Source organism: Sardina pilchardus, chromosome 6 (genome assembly GCF_963854185.1).
Source record: "Sardina pilchardus chromosome 6, fSarPil1.1, whole genome shotgun sequence".
In the NCBI taxonomy this organism is placed as follows: domain Eukaryota; kingdom Metazoa; phylum Chordata; class Actinopteri; order Clupeiformes; family Clupeidae; genus Sardina; species Sardina pilchardus.
In genome coordinates this window covers 8,962,610-8,982,037 of record NC_084999.1, presented here as the reverse complement: position 1 = coordinate 8,982,037, position 19,428 = coordinate 8,962,610, and the positions used below count along the sequence as shown (strand labels likewise).

At 43.2% G+C, this 19,428-nt stretch overlaps 3 protein-coding genes across 7 annotated transcripts in view; 2 read left to right on the top strand and 1 right to left on the bottom strand.

Annotated features, from left to right (window-relative positions):
• The window catches only part of rspo3 (R-spondin 3), a 14,895-nt gene extending 13,057 nt beyond the window's left edge, over window positions 1-1,838 (top strand). The window contains exon 6 of the mRNA XM_062538356.1: window positions 791-1,838. Within this exon, the coding sequence (XP_062394340.1) occupies window positions 791-1,023 (233 nt within the window). The 3' untranslated portion in view covers window positions 1,024-1,838. The remainder of the gene's footprint in view (window positions 1-790) is intronic.
• A 1,508-nt stretch (window positions 1,839-3,346) lies between these two features.
• On the top strand, window positions 3,347-6,809 carry rnf146 (ring finger protein 146). 2 transcript variants are annotated; one of them, XM_062538351.1, is made up of 3 exons: window positions 3,347-3,471; window positions 4,375-4,445; window positions 4,568-6,809. In XM_062538351.1, exon 3 carries the CDS (start codon window positions 4,569-4,571, stop codon window positions 5,784-5,786), a length of 1,218 nt encoding a protein of 405 aa, XP_062394335.1. In that variant the 5' UTR covers window positions 3,347-3,471; window positions 4,375-4,445; window position 4,568; the 3' UTR covers window positions 5,787-6,809. The 2 variants fall into 2 exon arrangements, with proteins under 2 accessions (XP_062394335.1, XP_062394337.1); XM_062538353.1 differs by lacking the exon at window positions 3,347-3,471 and adding an exon at window positions 3,549-3,763.
• Window positions 6,810-8,441: 1,632 nt separating this feature from the next.
• On the bottom strand, window positions 8,442-12,869 carry echdc1 (enoyl CoA hydratase domain containing 1). 4 transcript variants are annotated; one of them, XM_062538360.1, is made up of 6 exons: window positions 12,852-12,869; window positions 11,765-11,997; window positions 9,974-10,116; window positions 9,811-9,863; window positions 9,554-9,634; window positions 8,442-9,035 (listed from the first exon to the last, which is right to left on the bottom strand). In XM_062538360.1, exons 2-6 carry the CDS (start codon window positions 11,991-11,993, stop codon window positions 8,630-8,632), a joined length of 912 nt encoding a protein of 303 aa, XP_062394344.1. In that variant the 5' UTR covers window positions 11,994-11,997; window positions 12,852-12,869; the 3' UTR covers window positions 8,442-8,629. The 4 variants fall into 4 exon arrangements, with proteins under 4 accessions (XP_062394344.1, XP_062394345.1, XP_062394347.1 ...); XM_062538361.1 differs by having other exon boundaries at window positions 11,765-11,994; window positions 12,852-12,867; XM_062538363.1 differs by lacking the exon at window positions 12,852-12,869 and adding an exon at window positions 12,658-12,841 and having other exon boundaries at window positions 11,849-11,997.
• Window positions 12,870-19,428: the final 6,559 nt, after the last annotated feature.

Below are 19,428 nucleotides of genomic sequence, written 5' to 3'. Positions count from 1 at the left end.
TAAGTTATATATAAGCATAGTCCAAAGCAGAAATGTGCATTACTAGGAATTAGGGCTTCATCTTTGCACGCCGTAGGTGTTTGTTGATGGTTGAAAGCCTGATCAGAACATAAATGTGACATCAAGGTTACATAAGCGTGAGGCAAATATGCACAGATCGGAGCCACACATCTCCTACCCATTCATTTTCAAACAGAGATAAAGTCAAAAAGAGAATAAATAATGGCCTGTGAACTGAATGACTTGTCGGCTGCATGGTTGTATTTGTCTGGATTCCATCATTTATATCTCAGTGAGGAAATCTGACACAGAGGATCCATCTCCAGCGTCTCCCTTTCCACCCCTTTCCCACCCGTAAGAGTTCTATCACACACTGCAGAGGAATGACAAATGGTGGTTTATTGCAAAATAGTACATTCATATATACGGTGCATACTGCTTTCACATTCATTTGAAGAGTAGGTTATTTTGGTTTCACCATTCCATTCCATTCCAGCATTCCTCTGATGTAATAACGTCAAGGTCACAAGAGGTCTGATTTGGTGTATTGTGAGCATGATCATTTGGGTAGGATTTGAGCATAAAAGTTTGTTTCAAGTTACAAAATTATACATAAATATTATAAACCTTGAAGGGATCTACTAAGAAAACGGTGGTAGTGTCTTTTATCCTTCTGCAACAGTTTAATCTCAGTAGTTCTTACAGGCTCTAGAATGCATTGTTTTTTTCAAGTATCACAAAAACTAAGAGATAGTCTTTGTCTCCCCTTCTATTCTGTTGCTCTCTTCAGGCAAGGGGAACCGACGGCCCGACAGGAAGAACCGCAACAACCGAAGGGACAAAGAGAACACGGAGAGTCGCCACGAGAGGAAGAGAGAGAGGGACAAGGACAGGAAGACTGCCGCCACCGCTCCAGCTGCAGGGGTGGAGGAGGACTCGGAAAACAGGAATAAAACGGAGCGGCGACGTCGGAGAGGCCATACGAGGAACCCCACCTCTGTGGATGGAGTCACTGGGCAATAGCGGGCCCCTGGAACCCCCAACCACCCCCCCCCACCCCCACCCACCCACCCCCCTCAAGCCCACTTGCCCTTGCCTCTCCCCCCCTTAACCCCTTGCTGAGGGGGTGCTGCTGCTACCTGTATAATTTAAATATATACTGTATATGCACAAGAGAGGGAATGGGCCACGTCATGATGCACATGATGACAGACACTTGGGTGGAGCCCAAAGCCCAGGCCAAAACCCCCCCTGAGATGTTCTAACAGCGAATTAGAGACCTGTGAAATGAACATATGCTGTTGGCTGCATAGTGATGGGACGGAGGAGACTGCTGCCAGATAGGAGGAACCATAATGAGGACTTCTTTTGTTGTGTCAGAATGATGTTTGTGTTTGGTGAACCTGTTTGGTGAATCTAAAGAGAAATAAATAAAAAATAAAAATAAATAAAAGACCCCACCTTTAGCCCCACCACCCTGCCCTGGTACAGCAACGTGCCATGGTTTGAATGTAGGTTTTATGTAGAACATGTTGTATAAACGTCAATACTTCTTTTCTGATTAAATTAAAAAAAAAAGTGAGCATGCTTGCTGGCATCTTGGACATTGCCTGTGGTAGAGAGTGAGCTCTACTGACTGCATGTGTATTGGTGTATATATGTGTATAGGGCAAAGAGGACAGGTTGTTTTGTTTTGTTTTTGTTATTGTTTTTCTTGCTCATTGCCCTCGGAACAAAGTGTTGGTTTGCCTGTCTGTATTCACAGGATCTGTGCTTCTGAAGCCATCTGAACAAAAGTCAAAAAGCACCTGTACTTCAAATAAAATACATTAAATTTTGATGGGTTTGCCTCTTAGCATTTGTCTTGGTTTGTGCATATTTTGGACTCATGGGTAAGTGATACTCGGGAGTATCTGAGGCATATCAGCTGTCTGAGGCAAGGGAAGGTGGTAAGTGTTTGCACTACTGCACTACTACATGGCTGTCTTAATTTCATCAGATTTAAACCAAAGGGCACTTCAGTTAAGGTCTTACAAATGTCATTATCAGAGTTGATCTTGTCAGTACTTCAAATGACTTGAAATGGAAGACTGTGCTATTTCAATTACTTTATTTAAAGACTCCACACATTTTGGCAGCTATCAATGGGCTGCACAGATGCCCCAAGTATACATAGTAGACATATATAATCCATATGCTGTTACCAGTCATCTATATGACCAAAAAACTGGTTCTTGAATTTCCCAATTTTGAATGGAACCATTGCACAGGGTGTTGTGTCCATAACTGACCTGTAGAATAATATAACACCCAATCTGGTTCACAGGGGGGGAAAAACAACTTTTTCATTCCAGCGCCAACCTTTTCAGGTTCTAAACTGATTTGTTATGGTCTAAAATAAATGTTCCGAACAGCTCAACCTTTTGGGCGTGTAGGCCTACTAAAATCGTGTCTCTGTTGGCCAAGCTATTTGGAAAATTATTGTCATCATTATTATCATCATCATTATCATCATCATCTCTCAGTTAGCCTACATGATGATCTAGATTTGAATTAGATTTGGTCTGAATGCCACAGTTTTGTTTCTCTTTCTGACCAAATAGGGCTGCAGTGGTCTAACTGTTCCTGTCAAAGCCCTTTGAGCACATGAAAGACAAATTCTGACATGTTTGATCTTACATGAAACAAGCCATATTTCAAAGAACAGGGGTATTCCAAGTACATGGTGGCAAACCAGAGTAAGTTCAAGTGTAACTCCTGCGAAAATTGACTAAAGGGTGTTTTTCTGAATGACAATAGGTACATAAATTAAGCCGTGGAGACATATTTTTAGATGAGCATGCACTACAGAGCTAGCACCGGCTAAAGCTAGAGCACAAAATCGCAAACAATGGATCAGATAGATAGGGGCGGCGAGCGAAGCGCTTTCAAAATATATGTTTTTAATCACTGGGTCTCTACACATAAACTGAAGCACCAACGATGTAATTAAAATACTGTCTCTATGGCTTAGTTGATGTATTTTCATTTGTATTTATTTATTTATTTTAAACACCCTTAAGTCTATTACACTTTAACTCAAAGTAAGTGATTACACCTCAGAAGAGCTGTATGGCTTCACCAAAACATATGACATATGATATTTGTCTGTTAGCCTATTGTGTTGGTGTATTTTTTCTTTCTTTCGTTTTAATTAAGCTATTCTTTTTATCACTTTTTCTTTTCTTTTCTTTTCTTTGCATCATTTGTTTATTTTATGTAGCCTATGTTATCTTATCCTACTTGTCATCCTACCTGTGAGTCTGTGTCAGATTTATCCAAACTGGGGGTGAGAGGAGAAAGTAGAGAGAGCGCAAAGGTTACGTGAAACGTGGGCGAGGCGGAGTGACGCACAAACAACTACGTATGTTTCTATTCGTTGTGGTATTTTGTGCAGCCACCTAACAAACAGAGCTGGACGATCTTTTCAGAGTGAGTGTGAAAATGAAAATCTCTCTGTCTGATTTTTTTTACAATGCTATTGTCGTTGTTGTGCTATTATGTCTGTGGTGTATCGCAGTGTTTTGTTTGTCGATTGCTTCCATGGTAGCGTTGGTTAAGCTGACAGCTAGCTAGCAGTAACGTTAATGTTGGCTAACCAGAGCAATGGTCCACCCACAACAGGTCCAGTTGTTGTCCATCGGTGTTTTTTTATTATTATTATTGGTACTTCGCTAACTGTCTTCATCCCGCAGTCTGTGTGAAAGAACCCCTTTTATTTTCGGTAATGTCATATATTTGCAATACACGTTTAATGTTTTGTGTGACATGAAATAGGCGTAAATAATTTACCGTTGGCTAGGTAATGATCAGCGTTAGCTAACAATAGCTAAATGGCGTTACTAAGGCCTGCCTTCAAGCCTAACTGATTTGACCACCGATCTAGCTATTCGTCTGCTGTCGATGATTAGGAATTACCATTATATTTATGATGATGTTTGGTGTAGTCTAACATAACACTCTCTGGGTGTCTCACGTCAAACCGTATAATGTCAAAGACATCTCGTTTGTGTTTGTCGCAGGTTGCTAACAGTTTTATTTTGCTAGCATATTATATTTCAGCTAGCGGATAACTAGCTAGTCAGTTAAGTGCATTTATTTTTAATTTAGTCTCCGCTGACAGTTTTCGAAACCTTACATCTCCCAAGTTTGATGATGTAACGCTAAAAGTACAATAGAGCTTACATCGCAATTAAATTAATGTCTATCTAGGAAGTCATACATGTTTTTAATGTGATACGAGAAACGGTTAGCTAGACGTTAGCTAGCGTTGTTAGCTAACGTAACGTTAACTGGACAAGTAACACAACATTAATCTCTTCTTCACCTCCGCAGATAATCACCCCGAAACGAGAAGAAAGAATAATACTACCCCTGATGTCAAAGACATACTAGAGGACTACTCAGTAAGTATCCACAGTTTACAGTGTTGTGGTAGTCATTTGAAATTGTACACATTTGTTAAGATGAGAGCTGCTATTCAGTGTGTTCATCTGTGGCTGTACATTTTGCCTCCACGTCTCGCTAGAATGGCTAGCTGTGGCGAGGTTGACCACTCGGCGAGCCTGCTGGCCAGCAGAAAGGGGGGCAGTGATTCGTTGCCGGGGTCGGGCGGCTCCTCTCCCTCCCTGCCTGTGCCGGAGTGTGCCATCTGCTTGCAGAGCTGCGTGCACCCTGTGCGCCTGCCCTGCCGCCACATCTTCTGCTTCCTCTGTGTGAAGGGCGCGTCCTGGCAGAGCAAGCGCTGCGCCCTTTGCAGACAGGAGGTGCCCGAAGACTTTCTGGAGCGGCCCACGCTGCTGTCACCGGAAGAGCTCAAGGCTTCGGCGGCCGGCAAGGCGCCGGGCGAGTACGCCTGGTACTACGAGGGCCGAAACGGATGGTGGCAGTACGATGAGCGCACCAGCCGTGAGTTGGAGGACGCCTTTTCCAAGGGCAAGAAGACTGCAGAGATGCTGATCGCCGGGTTCCTGTACGTGGCCGACCTGGAGAACATGGTCCAGTACCGGCGCAACGAGCACGGCCGCCGCCGCAAGATGAAGCGCGACGTCGTGGACATCCCCAAGAAGGGCGTGGCCGGGTTGAGGCTGGACTCAGATGCCGTGGCACAGGCGGCCGCCGCGGCAGGAGGGCGCGAGAGCTCGGCAGACGGGGCAGATACCTCCGGAGTGCCAGGGACCAGCGCTGGTGGCGCCACTGCGGCTGCCCCCCCTATTCTGGTGCCCCCTGGCCGACCCCCTACCTCCCTTGGTGGCCAGCCCACAAGCCCCTCTAGCCACTCCTCCTCTTCAGACGATGGGCTCTCGTTGGAAAGGGCCTTTGTCCACCTCCAGATTGGCCGCAGTCCGGCTCCAGAGAGAGGCGGCGTCCTGGAGGGAGAAGAGGATGAGGAGGAGGACGACGAGGACGACGAAGATGAGACCTCTCCCTCACGCTTTTCCTCTTCCCACGATGCCTCAGTCGATGAATCTGTACCAGAGAGCAGCACTGAGGATGAGGAGGATAACGATCAGAGGCCTACTACTGGAGAGGAGGAGGAGGAGGGTACGGCTGCTACGGCTTGGCAAGGACTTCACCGACCCAGACCAAACCCAGAGGAGCGCTCCCCACCCGGAGGTGCTTCCTCCGTCACCAGCAGCAGCGGTGCTGGTGGTGGTGGTGGTGGTGGTGGTGGCGGCGGTGGGGCTGGTGGTAGTAGCTTAGGCTCCCGGAGGCCCGATGGGCAGTGTACAGTGACTGAAGTGTAAGACTCTGGGGGGGGCAGCTAAAGACCCCTTCACTGGACCTGAGCCGCTCAGTCAGCCCTTGCACTCAGTATCACAGCAACTCCAGCAGCAGCAGCAGCAGCAGCAACAACCATCCTCCTGCCAGCCCAAGGGCCCTCCTGTACTGGGTGTCATTGGATGATGAGGAACCCCACCACCACCACCACCACCATCCCCCTCCCTCCCTCCCTCCCTGAACCAGTTTTTCTTGTGTAGATTCAATTGTTTCTGGAGATTAAACCATGAATGTGAATGATTACCTAAAATGTTTTCTCATAGATTTATTTTTCTTTATTATTATAATTTGCATTGATCCATCATGCCTAACACCTAATGCCCCTGACAGAAGAAAAGGTCATTTGGAATTCTAAACAAGGCCTTAATAAAACACGAACGGGTTGCTTTTAACAATTTTAACAGTGTGGTCGGTAAAGTGTTAAACCGTTTTCAGCTTTTCTGAGCTTTTGAGGGATCTGAAGTTTAAACATGTTGAACCCTTGGGCTGCAGTCCTGATTTTAAAATGGTGTTTCATAACCATAGCATGGTCTTGGAGTGTTGTGTTCACATCTCATCTGTGTGCTAGTCAAGCTCATAACTTGTGCATGTTATAAGAGAGGGCTTCTAAACACTACTGGCAGGATGGAATGAAATGTTCTTTTTATTACTATGGTTACTTTGGATTTCATTTGGCTAGGCAGTTGGTTTGTCTCTTGCCCCTTTGTTGTGAGTTTTTGTGTGAAATGAATGATGTGGTGGTATGACGAGGGCAGTGTTATCCGTTACAGTTTATATTTTCGTTTTTTTTTTTATTTTTTTTTTTTTATTTCAACGCGTCACCAGTTCTCAACATTGTGACACTTTGTTTTAGATTTCCATCTTGACTTTTAAAAAAACTAAAAGAAGTATAATTTTCTTTCTGTGACTTTTGCTTTGTTGTAATATTTTGTTACAGGATTTGTAATTTAATAATAAAGTCTGTGTCAATTTATCATCCCATATCAAAAGACTACTGTCTAGTTGTTCTTGTATTTTTACAGTATATGGTGTTGAGTTGACAACATAACTCTGAATGATGCTGCATATCCACAGAAAACTTAAGTGTTTTAATTTCCAAAATATCAATGGTGATGTCTACCTCTACATGTTCTCAACAAGTATCTCTATTTGCGTTACACTTACGAACATCTCAGTATTCTCCCTTATCAGAAGTGCTTTGTGCAGATCTGGTTGGAGTTGTCTCTGGTGCTTCTACTGAGACCTTTCCACTAGGCTCTGGATTCACCCTGATCTCATGCTGTGGATATCAAAGGCCTCTTTGTGTTTCTCATAATGGCCACATTGTGATCCATGTTTTTTGGGTTTTTCTTTTTTTGTGTAAGCCTGCATAAGCTTTATAAAGCACACACAATCTGCCATAATTTACACTCAGATGATTACAAAAGGAATCTGTTCACAGTGATCACATGTACATGTACTCCTGCAGGATGGCACCAAAGGGAAATGTTTCCTTTGAAGAACTTGCTCCTGGTAAGACCCGAGCAATACTCCAATTCACATTCATTCATTTAACAGACGCTTTTATCCAAAACGACTTAATTATGTCAACTATATTACAAGGGCCAATCTCCCCAGAGCAACTCAGGGTAGGGTTAAGTTCACTCAAGGGCACAACGGTAGAAACCAGAAACCCAAACATCACAGGCTACTGCATGCTAGCCTAGCTCCTTAGCCACTACTCTACCAACGGCATACAATGAAGTACCCTCTCAGCTTGACTGGCTTCACACTATCCGATAATAAATTCTTTGGTCACCAGTGTTTGTTGACTTCCATTCAACACCCAATAACTGGCTCTGGGCATTTGTAATCCAAGAGAAAGTTAATGTTTGGTTCCCAGACCTCATCCCAATCAAGATTAGGTCTGGTGTTAGCCAGGCCCCCATATGCCAGATTGGGTTCATTCCTTACCTTTTGTTCCTTTATGTGTGGGTCACAGGTGTATATTGTAAATATGCAGTTTGAATGCAACAATTCTCAAATTTAAGATTAGATAAGGGAGGACAATGATGGCCTCAGGAGCCTGGTAAAAAATGCTCTTTTAAAAGAAACGTGGTCAAGCGGACTTAGAGGGTTTTGCATTTGAACTCTTCATATATCTTTTCATTACATAGTGTATTATCAAAGTGAAATGGTTCAAAGAATATCATGATGCCATGAGCTTCAACAAATTTCCAAGTTTTCATTCCATGGGCTATCTGAGAGTATAGCAGCAACCACAGAAACAAATGACGGATAGCATGATGCTGTTCTCAGTCTTGACATTTCTGGATTAAGGATTTGCTGACTTCTTGAACGTGGCAGACTGATTTTGATGACTTCTATTATGTTTTGAAGGATGGAATTAAAAACCCCACAAGGATGTGTTCTGATCTTAATTGCATTACACTATGCTTCACTCCTCAGATAGGAGCTTGGCAGCACATGGCTGTTTCCTATTACAATTTTTATCTATAATTGACTGACCTACTAATTCCTATTTAATAGAGGACACTTGCTAATGCTGGCCCTTCATAACATCATAATGTGCTACACCTAGTAATTGCCACTGTTCAGGCTAGAGCAATTACTTTCACCACTCACTGTATATATCTTTAATGTTTTTTGAACATCCCTCAACATGAAATAATTGGCATGGTGGTTTATTGTTCATCACATTCAAGGACATGCAATAATCAAACATATATTATTAAGAAACTGATTTGAGCGAGCATCTCAAAAGCATTAATTCATTTTTAAAGTTCATGACAAGTCCTCATGCTTGTGGTCACTTGTGTTTAGACTTGCTGGCCAAAGCTGCAAGGTTGGCCGGGCCACCCCACACGGTCCCGAACACGTCTTTCTCAGTCCTCAGAGCGTCCTCTAGGGGGAGCTCTCTCCCACACACCACCACCTGCTTCGCCGCCCTGATCACCATCGCAGGGCCTTTAGTGTATTGGGCTAGCCATTGCTCGGCTTCTACCAGAGCACTGGTGCCATCTGCAAGGCTCAGCACACCATCGGCCAGACCGATTTGAGTGCCGTATTCTGGGTCCACTTTCTTGGCACCACCCAGCAGCTTCAGGGCGTTCTGACTGCCCACGATGCGGACTAGTCGAGCAGCTCCCCCCCATCCAGGAACAAGACCCATGTGCTTATGGACAAACTGGATTACACTGTCTGGCGCCATCAATCTGCTTGCACAAACAATCAGTGTCACTTACACATCATTACTAGAAGGTGCGATCAACTGTTTAAAGCAACACTAAAGCACTTTTCCTCTGTTGCGCGCACGCTATTTGTTCATCCAGCAAATAACGATGTCCACAGACAAGGTAGAGTATGTTGTATGATTTTATGAGAGTATGATGTATTGCGACATCGAAGCAAGTCAAATTTGTCGTTTCTCATGTCTCATTCCATCAAACTACAGATCCGCTACCCGATCTGGTCATCTTACATAATGCGGTTATAGCTGATAGAGGGCCGTGAAGTGAATGCAGAAGTGCCGTTCACCCTGTTACGAGTTGATGAACCACTGAAATTACTTTGGAAAAATTCTTTTAAGGTATAAAAAACTCTTTAGTGTTGCTTTGAGGATACTTTTTTAAAGGTCACTCTAGGAAGACAGATAACACTTCATTACCAAATATGATGTTAACTAAAACAAATATATATTTTTTTTTTTTTGTGGAACAACGTCCCGCCTCACCTGAAGTCACAGGAGGTGGTGAGCTCTGATCCTCCTCCCAGTGCTTTGCCCTCCACCAAGGCCACAGAGATGAGAGGCAGCCTGTGCTAAGAAAACAAAAGACTTGAACAAAAGACACAAATCAAGTTCACATCACTCAGTAAACCCAACACTTGGAGTTGTTTTGCATGATTTTACCAGAATAGGGAAATATTTAAGGTACAGTAAGCATCAGTAAGCTGCCACTTCACGATTGCACACTTAGTAAAGGCTCTTACCTGAGCAGTCGAGTCAATGTGTTCTGCATGAACATGCACATTTTCATGCCGTCCTAGGGGAAAGAACATTTGTGCCTGTAAGCTTCATTCATCAATGCTTCATTTGTGATTTTGTTTTTAGTTGAGTTGTTGAATTGTTGAGTGTAACAGATGTGATTTTTACCTGTGGGTTTGATATGGCCCTGACAGCATTCAGGTCGGAACCAGAGCAAAAGGTTCCAGCAGCCCCCTGAACGATGAGACCTTTCCCCTCGGGCCAGTCCTCCAGCTGCGTCACCTTTTCCTCCAGCTCAAGCATCATGGTTCCTGAAAGGTCAGTGGACGATTTCAAAGATTACAATCCAAAGGGGTGGGACTTACAGAGTAACTTGCGAAACAACTTTCGATAAAAAAAGGTATTATGATATTGTGATTCTGCACATCACAATAAAATACCTGTAAAAAGGGGGAAATAGAAAGATCGATGCATTTTTTTCACTCCCTGAATTGTCAGTTACACAGAATTAAACAACTGAGATGAAAAATTGTACAATAAAATACATAGTCACAACCCTAGATATGGAGGTGGGGCGCAGGGAATCTCTGGAAAACCAGAGAATATTTAGATAATTAAATTAGTGGCAAACCGCTGCACACAGTTAAAAGCCGGGCAGAATGCAACCAGAGAAATCAGAGAAATGAATTCAAATGTGATACAGACCTTTTTGCTGGACAATACCAAAAGGTATCAAACATAATTAAATGGCAGTAGCTCTACATTATTACATTTAGCAGACACACTTTTCATCCAAAGTGATTTACACACTTTATGTCAACTATATTACAAGGGATTACACGGTCATTCCATAGTCCACAGAGCAACTTGTAAGCCAGGAATTGAACCAACAACTTTCAGACTACTGCACGCTAGCCCAGCTCCTTAACCACTACACTACCACCGCCCCATTAGTACCAATATGACATACAGTGAGGAGCATATGTATTTGATACCATGCTAAAACAGGAATATAAAATCATCATTTGACAATTGATCTTAATGCCTTAATTCAAAAAATGAGTAAAAATAAAACCGCCAAGGATGCCAATTTTCTTTGTGATTGAAGAATGTATTGTAAATAAATAAATGTTTTCCTTAAATGCTAAGGGAAGGATGTATTTGACCCCCTATGTAACCCTATGGGAATTTAACACATAGGGTTAACATAGGGGCAGGCAGATTTTTATTTTTAAAGGCCAGCTATTTCATGGATCCAGAATATTATGCATCCTGATAAAGTTCTCTTGGCCTTTGGAATTAAAATAGCCCCACATCATCACATACCCTTCACCATACCTAGAGATTGGCATGGTGCTTTTTCCAGTAGGCCTATTAGCCTGTTTGATTTGCATTGAGCTCAATGAGCATCAAACAGGCTAATAGGCCTACTGGAAAAAGCACCATGCCAATCTCTAGCTATGGTGAAAAGTATGTAATGATGTGGGGCTATTTTAATTCCACCGGCCAAGGGAACTTTATCAGGATGCATAATATCCTGAATCCATGAAATAGCTGGCCTTAAAAAATAAAAATCTGCCTGCCCCTATGTTAACCCTATGTGTTAAATTCCCATAGGGTTACATTGGGGGTCAAATACTTCCTTCCCCCTAGCATTTAGGAAGAACATTTATTTATTTATGAAACATTCTTCAATCACAAAGAAAATTGGGGTACTTGGCGGTTTTATTTTTACTCAATTTTTTAATTAAGACATTAAGATCAATTGTCAAAGGATGATTTTATATTCCTCTTTTTAGGCAACTTTAGCATGGTATCAAATACATTTTCTCCTCACTGTAGGTATAGTCCACTCGAAAGACAGCTGAAAAGAGAGAGAGAGAGAGAGAGAGAGAGAGAGAGAGATCAAGACAGACCATTCCAGTGCAATTCTAGGTCATGTCAGCTCACATACTCTACCTGAAAAAGCATTCATGCGAGCTGGGTTGTTCACAGTCATCACAGCGATTCCAGAATCCTGCTTGATGAGATCAATAGACCCACCATGGAAAGCCCGCAGTTTTCCCCGGATTTCCTCATCATTGAATCCATGGACAACGGTGTACACAGCTGTTTGCCGACACTGGAGTCTCCTCACAGTGAGAGTGGTGCTCTTCCAAATGTGTCGGCCTGCACTCGACAAGGCCATTCTGCTGGGGGAGTGAGGATTGGTAAAGATTAAAGTGTAATGATTCCTAGTAGAAACATAGTGGCTTGTGGCATGCACTGTGAAGCATTGGTTACAGTGCCTGCACCATGCAGGGGGGGCCCATGCGCCCACAGTCAGGGACCCAGGTTAGCGACAGGGTCGTTATTAGCAAGCCATAGTGAAACTAGGGGCCTCTACCTTCTTAGTAGGCCTGCATTTCAGTTACTTACAGTATCTGCATATCTAGCCTAAACATCATATTTTATTTCAGTGAGTGCATTAGGATAGCACATCAGTGGTCAGGTCTCATAAGTGTCTCTACGTCACATTGATGTATTCTAGTCATAAGGACTGTCTGCCAAAGCTCAGCAAATCAGAAGAAAATAAATACATTTAGGCTAAGTCAAATCACAAAAGAATTAGAGAGGAAGCCTGCGCATTGATTCTGGCCAAGCCGTAGGCTACATTTAAACAAAGGTTTGTTTTCTTGAAGAAAAAAAAACAGAAACAAACAGTGATGTTGCCAATAGAAAATGCTTTCCCTGCCAAAAGTGCAACGTTAGCCTACTTCAGATGATTGTGGATGCACACATAATGTCACTTGCAACAGATACGCTGCGCTCCAGAATGGATATTACATCCAGCAAGACAGTAGTGGACACACTTTTGTGTTACGATATTTGACACGCTGTGTCCTTCAACGACGTCCTTTTTCAGGTGCCACAGAAAATAGGCCTACCACTAATCAGTACCGAACTAGACAATACTATGTTGATTGTTGTCTGTAGCACCTTATGAGAAACTATCTTATAAGAAGTTGTTTTTTTCCCCCGATGGACCGAAATGCACTTCACTAACCTGTGAACGATCCTATTCAACGTGTTACACTTAAATAAGTCCCCCTGAAACTTGAACCATTTCATTCGCACAAAATTTGACTTTTATGATTCTAATTGTAGTAGCCTACATAATATCAAGGACAAATACATTGATTCAAACTGACAGTATCTTGATATTTTCAAAACAAAATGTACAAGAATGTGACATCTTTGATTTGGTCACTTGTACATTTGGAGCCATTTGTCTTACTGAAAAGTGCCACAGGGAGGCAGACTTTCCCGTGTGATGATTTAATTCACATGCCACCTGTGAGTAGGCTACTGAAACCAAATACACTGGTCCTCCTCTTTAAACAAAGAAAATTAAGAACATCCCTCCCTTATTCAGTCAAGGCTCTCCGTTGTATACTATTAGACCACAATTAGTTTCCCTTCTGCTTGTACTCTCTTGTCCAGCTATAGCTTTTGTTTTGTCATTTATTTCAGGCCCAGGGTGATATCAGTTAGGCCTATAGCCTACATTTCCCTTCATGTTAATGACATATGTAACCTATACCAAGGATATTTATCGTTCTTATATTATTATTAATCACAAGTTAAATTAAAGGTGACCAGAAGTGGTACACCACTGGCAGCAAGCCCCTGGTCCGATATCTGCTAAGATTTTGCTTTCTTTGGTTTCCGGCCTCCATAATACAGCACACACTGCATTCAAAAGTGTAGGCCTACGCCTCTTCTTGACAGTGACCAGGACCAAACAAAGCGTGGCGCATCGCAAATGGAAGCGATGCTCCAGAGCCTTGGCATCACAGATGGATACTGAACAGCTCCCAAACAATAATAGCCGAGTGCTGTGCAGACACAGAGCTGGAATGAGGAGCACTTGCCAGCAGAGCAAAGAACAGTGAGGCAAATATAAACTCTAAATCAGACGTGTACTGTACTGCCTTGGCGTCGTTCCCCAGAGGGCCATTTGAGACTCACAGGAGGGAGTGAGTAGTCTGGCTATCACCATACTAAGCTCAATCTTTTAAGTTGGAACATTAGTCTGGGGAGTCTGCGCTTTATTTCTACTGCACAAGAGGTGCAATCAATGGGCATATTGAAATGACTCCCTATGATTGGTCCTTCAACCAATCAGACCAACGATCCCGGGTGGGCCTGGTGGATAAGCCAGTTCATGAGACCCAGCTAACGTGGACAGGAAGCAGGAGAGACAGATGTGCAGGTTTCCAGCCTGAGCTGCACGGCAAAATCCAAATTGTGAGAGCATGCATATGTAAACTAGCCTAGAAATCTAGACGCACCCTAGCGGCCAAAAATATCTGTGTAGTTTGGCTTGCCAGGCTATATGTAAACCTCAGTCTATACTGATATTGCAGTATTCCCACCCTCTTTTCAATTGTATATGGCATCTTGCCTATGCCTGTTGGGGTGTCCACGACCATGGCTACCTTGTCAGGGACAGCAAGGCCGCACTCCCCCACCGGACAATTGCATTACCCTATCCCACCCAGTTATTATTTGCAAATGTACAGTATGTGACATGTGTAATGTATTTATTCTTATACTGTAGATAGCCCTACTGGCCCTATTCTTTTCTTACTGTTCTGAATTTTTTTATTTTTCATTCTTTTTATGTTACCTATGCCTGTTGGGGTGTCCACAACCATGGCCAGGGACAGTTAGGCCGCACTCCCCCTCCGGACAATTGCATTGCCCTAATCCCACCCATAGTGACTATTTATTTGCAGATGTACATGTATTTATTCATACATAGCCCTACTGCCTTTATTCTTTTCTTACTGTTCTGTATTTTTTTTTATGTTATTGTTGATCAAACAGAGTCAAATTCCTTGTTTGTTTCTGCAAACTTGGCCAATAAAACTGACTCTGATTCTGATTCTGATTGAGGAGCAGACATATGGCTACCCAGAGAGGGCAGCCAGGGTATAAGTCAACCTCATACTCATTTGCATTTTCTGTAGAGGAAATCAGGAAATTATCGCCCCTGCTTTTTCCCCTATCTAACACTGGAAATATGTGGGCTGATGAAGTGATCTGCTCATCAGATGCTTTCAATAAATGGCTACATCACATCACCACACACAGCGATGTCATATTGAGCAAACATTGCGACCTGTGAACTGTGTTCCAGACTTTTTCTGGAATATTTGGGGGGGTTTTGGAGAGGAGTGTGATTGAATTAGTCTTCATTTGTGTCAGTCACCCTACAACTGATGAGAATGGTGTATTGTGCAAATTCTTTGTGTTGTCTGCATTCAATTAAATGAGATTGCGTTTGACCTCATTTACATTGGATCAATACTTGATTTGGTTCACTGACCATGGTCTGTGAGCAATGTTAGAAACACAGGCAAGTTTAGCTGCAAAGATGTTTTTTCCTAAATTAAAGCCCCAGGATTTTTTTCTATTGGTAATCCAAGTTCCAATCGCCATAAATCCAACATAGCTACGAAATACCCTCAAAACCTCTTGGTAATCCAACCTTGGCCGTGTATTATTTTTGGTCTCGGTCTGGATGCTGCTCCATGTCATCAGAATTCCACATTGTGAGCAACCGCCATGACTGATCACAGGGCTTGAGGATGAGCTGCTTAAAGCTTGGCGCGCGCGCACACACACACACACACACACACACACACACACACTTTCAGATACACCACTAACTCACTCTGCCTTAAATTCAAACCGGCAAACTTGAACATCTTATTAAATGACCACAAATGAGCCTCACTGTAAACTCAACTTCAAATTTGCCACCAAGCCCAGAACACTTCTAATCTTTATGACTGACTAACAGTCTCCCTCTGAAGTGCTTCCTTCCATTGCCACCTCTGGATCTGCTTTCAAAGTCCAGCGTTTGAGAATCTTTTTTTGGAAGGGGGGGGGGGCAGTGGGGGTCATTCGAGTCACTGGACACTTCCATGGGCATTCCAGGAGTTTGACTCTCTCTTGCTATGGCTCTTCCAGTCCTGTAGTAGCATGGCTGTAACTGCCCCTGATGTCCATAGGCGGCCACTGATATGTGGTGGTACTCCGCGACACTGCTCCGGGAGATAGTGACAGACAAGCTGAGCATGGCACACTCAGACGGTTTCACACAGCCATGTCTGTTCTCCCAGAATAAAGACGCCATTGTCTATCTCACAGTGTATACACACAGTGTCATAACAAATGAGATGCCCCCTCCCGACACCCCCATTCCCCCTAAGTGTACTCAAAGTGACAACACGCTGCTGGACGTGCCTGAACTGTCTGTTAGCCTCTCATGTGCTTGAGACAATGGAAACTCCCGAGCTTCCGTTTGATACGAAAGCATACCTGAAATTGCAGTCTGCTAATGGATAGGACGGACAAAGGCCTTGCCAGGGACACTGAGAGAGGCAGAGCCGAAGGGGATGCATCAACTAGCAATCGATAAGCAGCTGCCTTGGGCTCCTCAGGAAGTCTGGCAATGCGCTGGAGTCAGCAGGGCTCTGGGAAGGGAAGATATGAACCTGTAACCTCAAATGTAAAGAGAGAGAGAGAGAGAGAGAGAGAAAGAGAGAAAGAGAGGGGTAAACAGGTTGAGAGGAGGATATGAAATATGAAAGATGTTTCATTATTTTCACTTCAAAATAGCAGGCCATCATCATCTATTGATGCTGTATATTAGCTGTCATATTCCTGCCCCCTGCACCTGTAATGTCCGCTCCATATGGGTCAAGGGTAGCCTAGAAATCTAGACGCCCCTAGCGGCAGCAAATGTAATTTGGCTGGCGGGGCAGTCTAGCAACGCTTCGTTGAGGCAGGGAGCTGAGAACCCCCAGCACCAGCGATCCAATCACAGGGCTTAACATAATGGTGACTGACATGCGACCAGAAGTTGCGACGGTAACGCATCCTGTTATTTGAAAACAAGAAGATGATTCGCTTAGCGTTATCCTATTGCGTGGAGAGGGAAGGTTACGCATCCTGCTACTTGAAAACAAGAAGATGATTCGTTTAGCGTTATCCTATTGCAGGGAGGGAATTTGAAAGACAACTGTTTATCCCACCCCTCCAATTGAGCCCTGTCTACGGTGAGTGTCCAGACCCTACATCTTGATGTGGGTCTGGCTCGTCAGGCTAGGTCAAGGGTTCAACATTAAAAAAAAAAATTATACAAATGTTTTTTTTTTTAATGATGGCCCCCAAAATGGCTGCCTAGAGGTTAGAATGGCTATCTCAAACTATTCAGCCTACAGGGGTGAATTTAAGGTCAAATGATGGTCAAATTAAACATAAATAAGATTTTAAAAATCAACATTGTAAAGTTTTGGAATGCTCTACCTTTTTCAGTGATTCATTATAAATCAGTGTGTTTTAACAATGAGAAAATCCAGGTTTATGTACCATGTCCAGGGTGAAAGATAAGGCATGTTTTACTAACTGGCTCATTTGAGGCTCAGGCTAGCTGCATTTATCCCATTTCATTCTTAAATGACCTCTTCCAGGTGGGTAGATGTGCAGAATGAACTAGGGGGAAAAATTAGAAGAATGAATATCTCTCTCACACACACACACACACACTCTCTCTCGAAATGACTGAAAAGGCAGCATGGTTTGATATTTAAGGAATATAATGGAGTGATAACAATTCAGCAGATAATATATTTGATTTCATGACCTCTGAATAAAGTCAATCAAAGATGAAAGATGAAAGATGTATTCCTTATTTTGTGATCAAAAATCTCAGCTTGTCAGAAATGTGCTAGCAAGCAAACTATCTTGCGAAAAATACCATATCATATGTAATGTCAGATATAGCATGTTACCTTCAACATTTTTTTCACCTACAGTATGAACATATTATGCTGTCTGATTAGCCAATCTGACTGGTCAGACTGGCTATCAGTCACCCCTGCAAGAGGTCAATTACTGCAAGTCTTAGAACATGATGGACTGACACTTTAGTTTAGTGTGACAAATAAATCAACATCAAACACCAAAAATACTTTCCTTGGCTGAATAATGCTTCATATGGCCAAAATTAGCTTCTGGCGGCCATCTTGGGCACCATTTTGAATATGACCTCTTTATGGGGTCAGATATTAGATAATACACTTTTAATATGTTATTAAGGTCATCTAAAGGTATCATAACCAGTTTTTATTTATTTATTTATTTATTTCATATATTGACCCACCTGTGTCTAAAAGGTCATTTTAGGGATCCCTCGCCCCAACTTTCTGCGGTCTGCCTGCAGGCGCGACCCCCCGGGCAGAGACATCTGGAGCATTTAGAGTGTGTTCACTCGGCCACATTTTCGACCCTCGGGGTGGCGGTTGGATGTCTATTTCAGGGCGGGGTGAGCGACAGGGCAGGCAGATGCCATGGCTTTTTACACATCTTATGTGGGGGGCGCCTCTCTCTTCCTGTCGGTGAGGGTTAGGGGGCAAGGGCGAGAGGGCGCAGAGTTGGGCAGGGAAAAGCTCTTGTCTGGGGAGAGAAATATTGTACTGAGTGCTGGACAGAGCCAGCTGCTCTGAGCGAAAGTGAGTGTGTGTGTGTGTGTGTGTGTGTGTGTGTGTGTGTGTGTGTGTGTGTGTGTGTGTGTGTGTGTGTGTGTGTCTGAGTATGTGTGTGTGTGTGTGTGTGTGTGTGTGTGTGTGTGTGTGTGTGTGTGTCTGAGTATGTGTGTGTGTGTGTGTGTGTGTGTGTGTGTGTGTGTGTGTGTGTGTGTGTGTGTATGTGTGTGTGTGTGTGTGTGTGTGTGTGTGTGTGTGTGTGTGTGTGTGTGTGTGTGTGTGTGTGTGTGTGTGTATGTGTGTGTGTGTGTGTGTGTGTGTGTGTGTGTGTGTGTGTGTGTGTGTGTGTGTATGTGTGTGTGTGTGTGTGTGTGTGTGTGTGTGTGTCTGTGTGTATGGGTGTATATGTGAGGTGTGTGTGTGCACACACGTGTTAAGAGTATGGAGCTTGAGGTCTACAACAGGATGTGACAGCTGCTCAAAAGTGTTTTGTTATTACATTCCAAGAGCAGTGGGTGTTTTCACATGGCATTTAAAGTAGAAGGCAATCATGGAGGAGCTCAAACTGGTCATCTACTGTATGAAAGATGAATTATCACAAGACACAGACATGTAAAGGTCCTGAATGTGTACAGTCTTTTATATGCATACCAGGCAATAATAGCGCTGACTGAAAAATGATTTCCTTAGCGACTTTAGGGAGTTAAAATGTGCAACGTTTTAGTCTGTAATTAGGATTGTTGCATAATATGTGTGCAAAGGCAACCCACATCTGTCAAATGAAGGATTACTATTAGCAAGGGTTCATGAAACTCAAGGGAAAACAAGAATAAAGGCTATGAAAGACTACGTGCATTAGAGAAACTCTCAGCAGCAGACTGCCATTAGTGTCAAACCGAACTGGCAACAGTGATGACAGTCTGGCATTACCGTGTCTCTGTTGAATTACTGCAACAACAGATGAAGGCCAAAATGTCATTATATCAGTCCAAATGATGGACCGATACTTTAATGTGACATAAATCAGTATCAGACACAAATAAAAATACTTTCCTGGGCTGAATAATGCTTCAGATGTAGCCA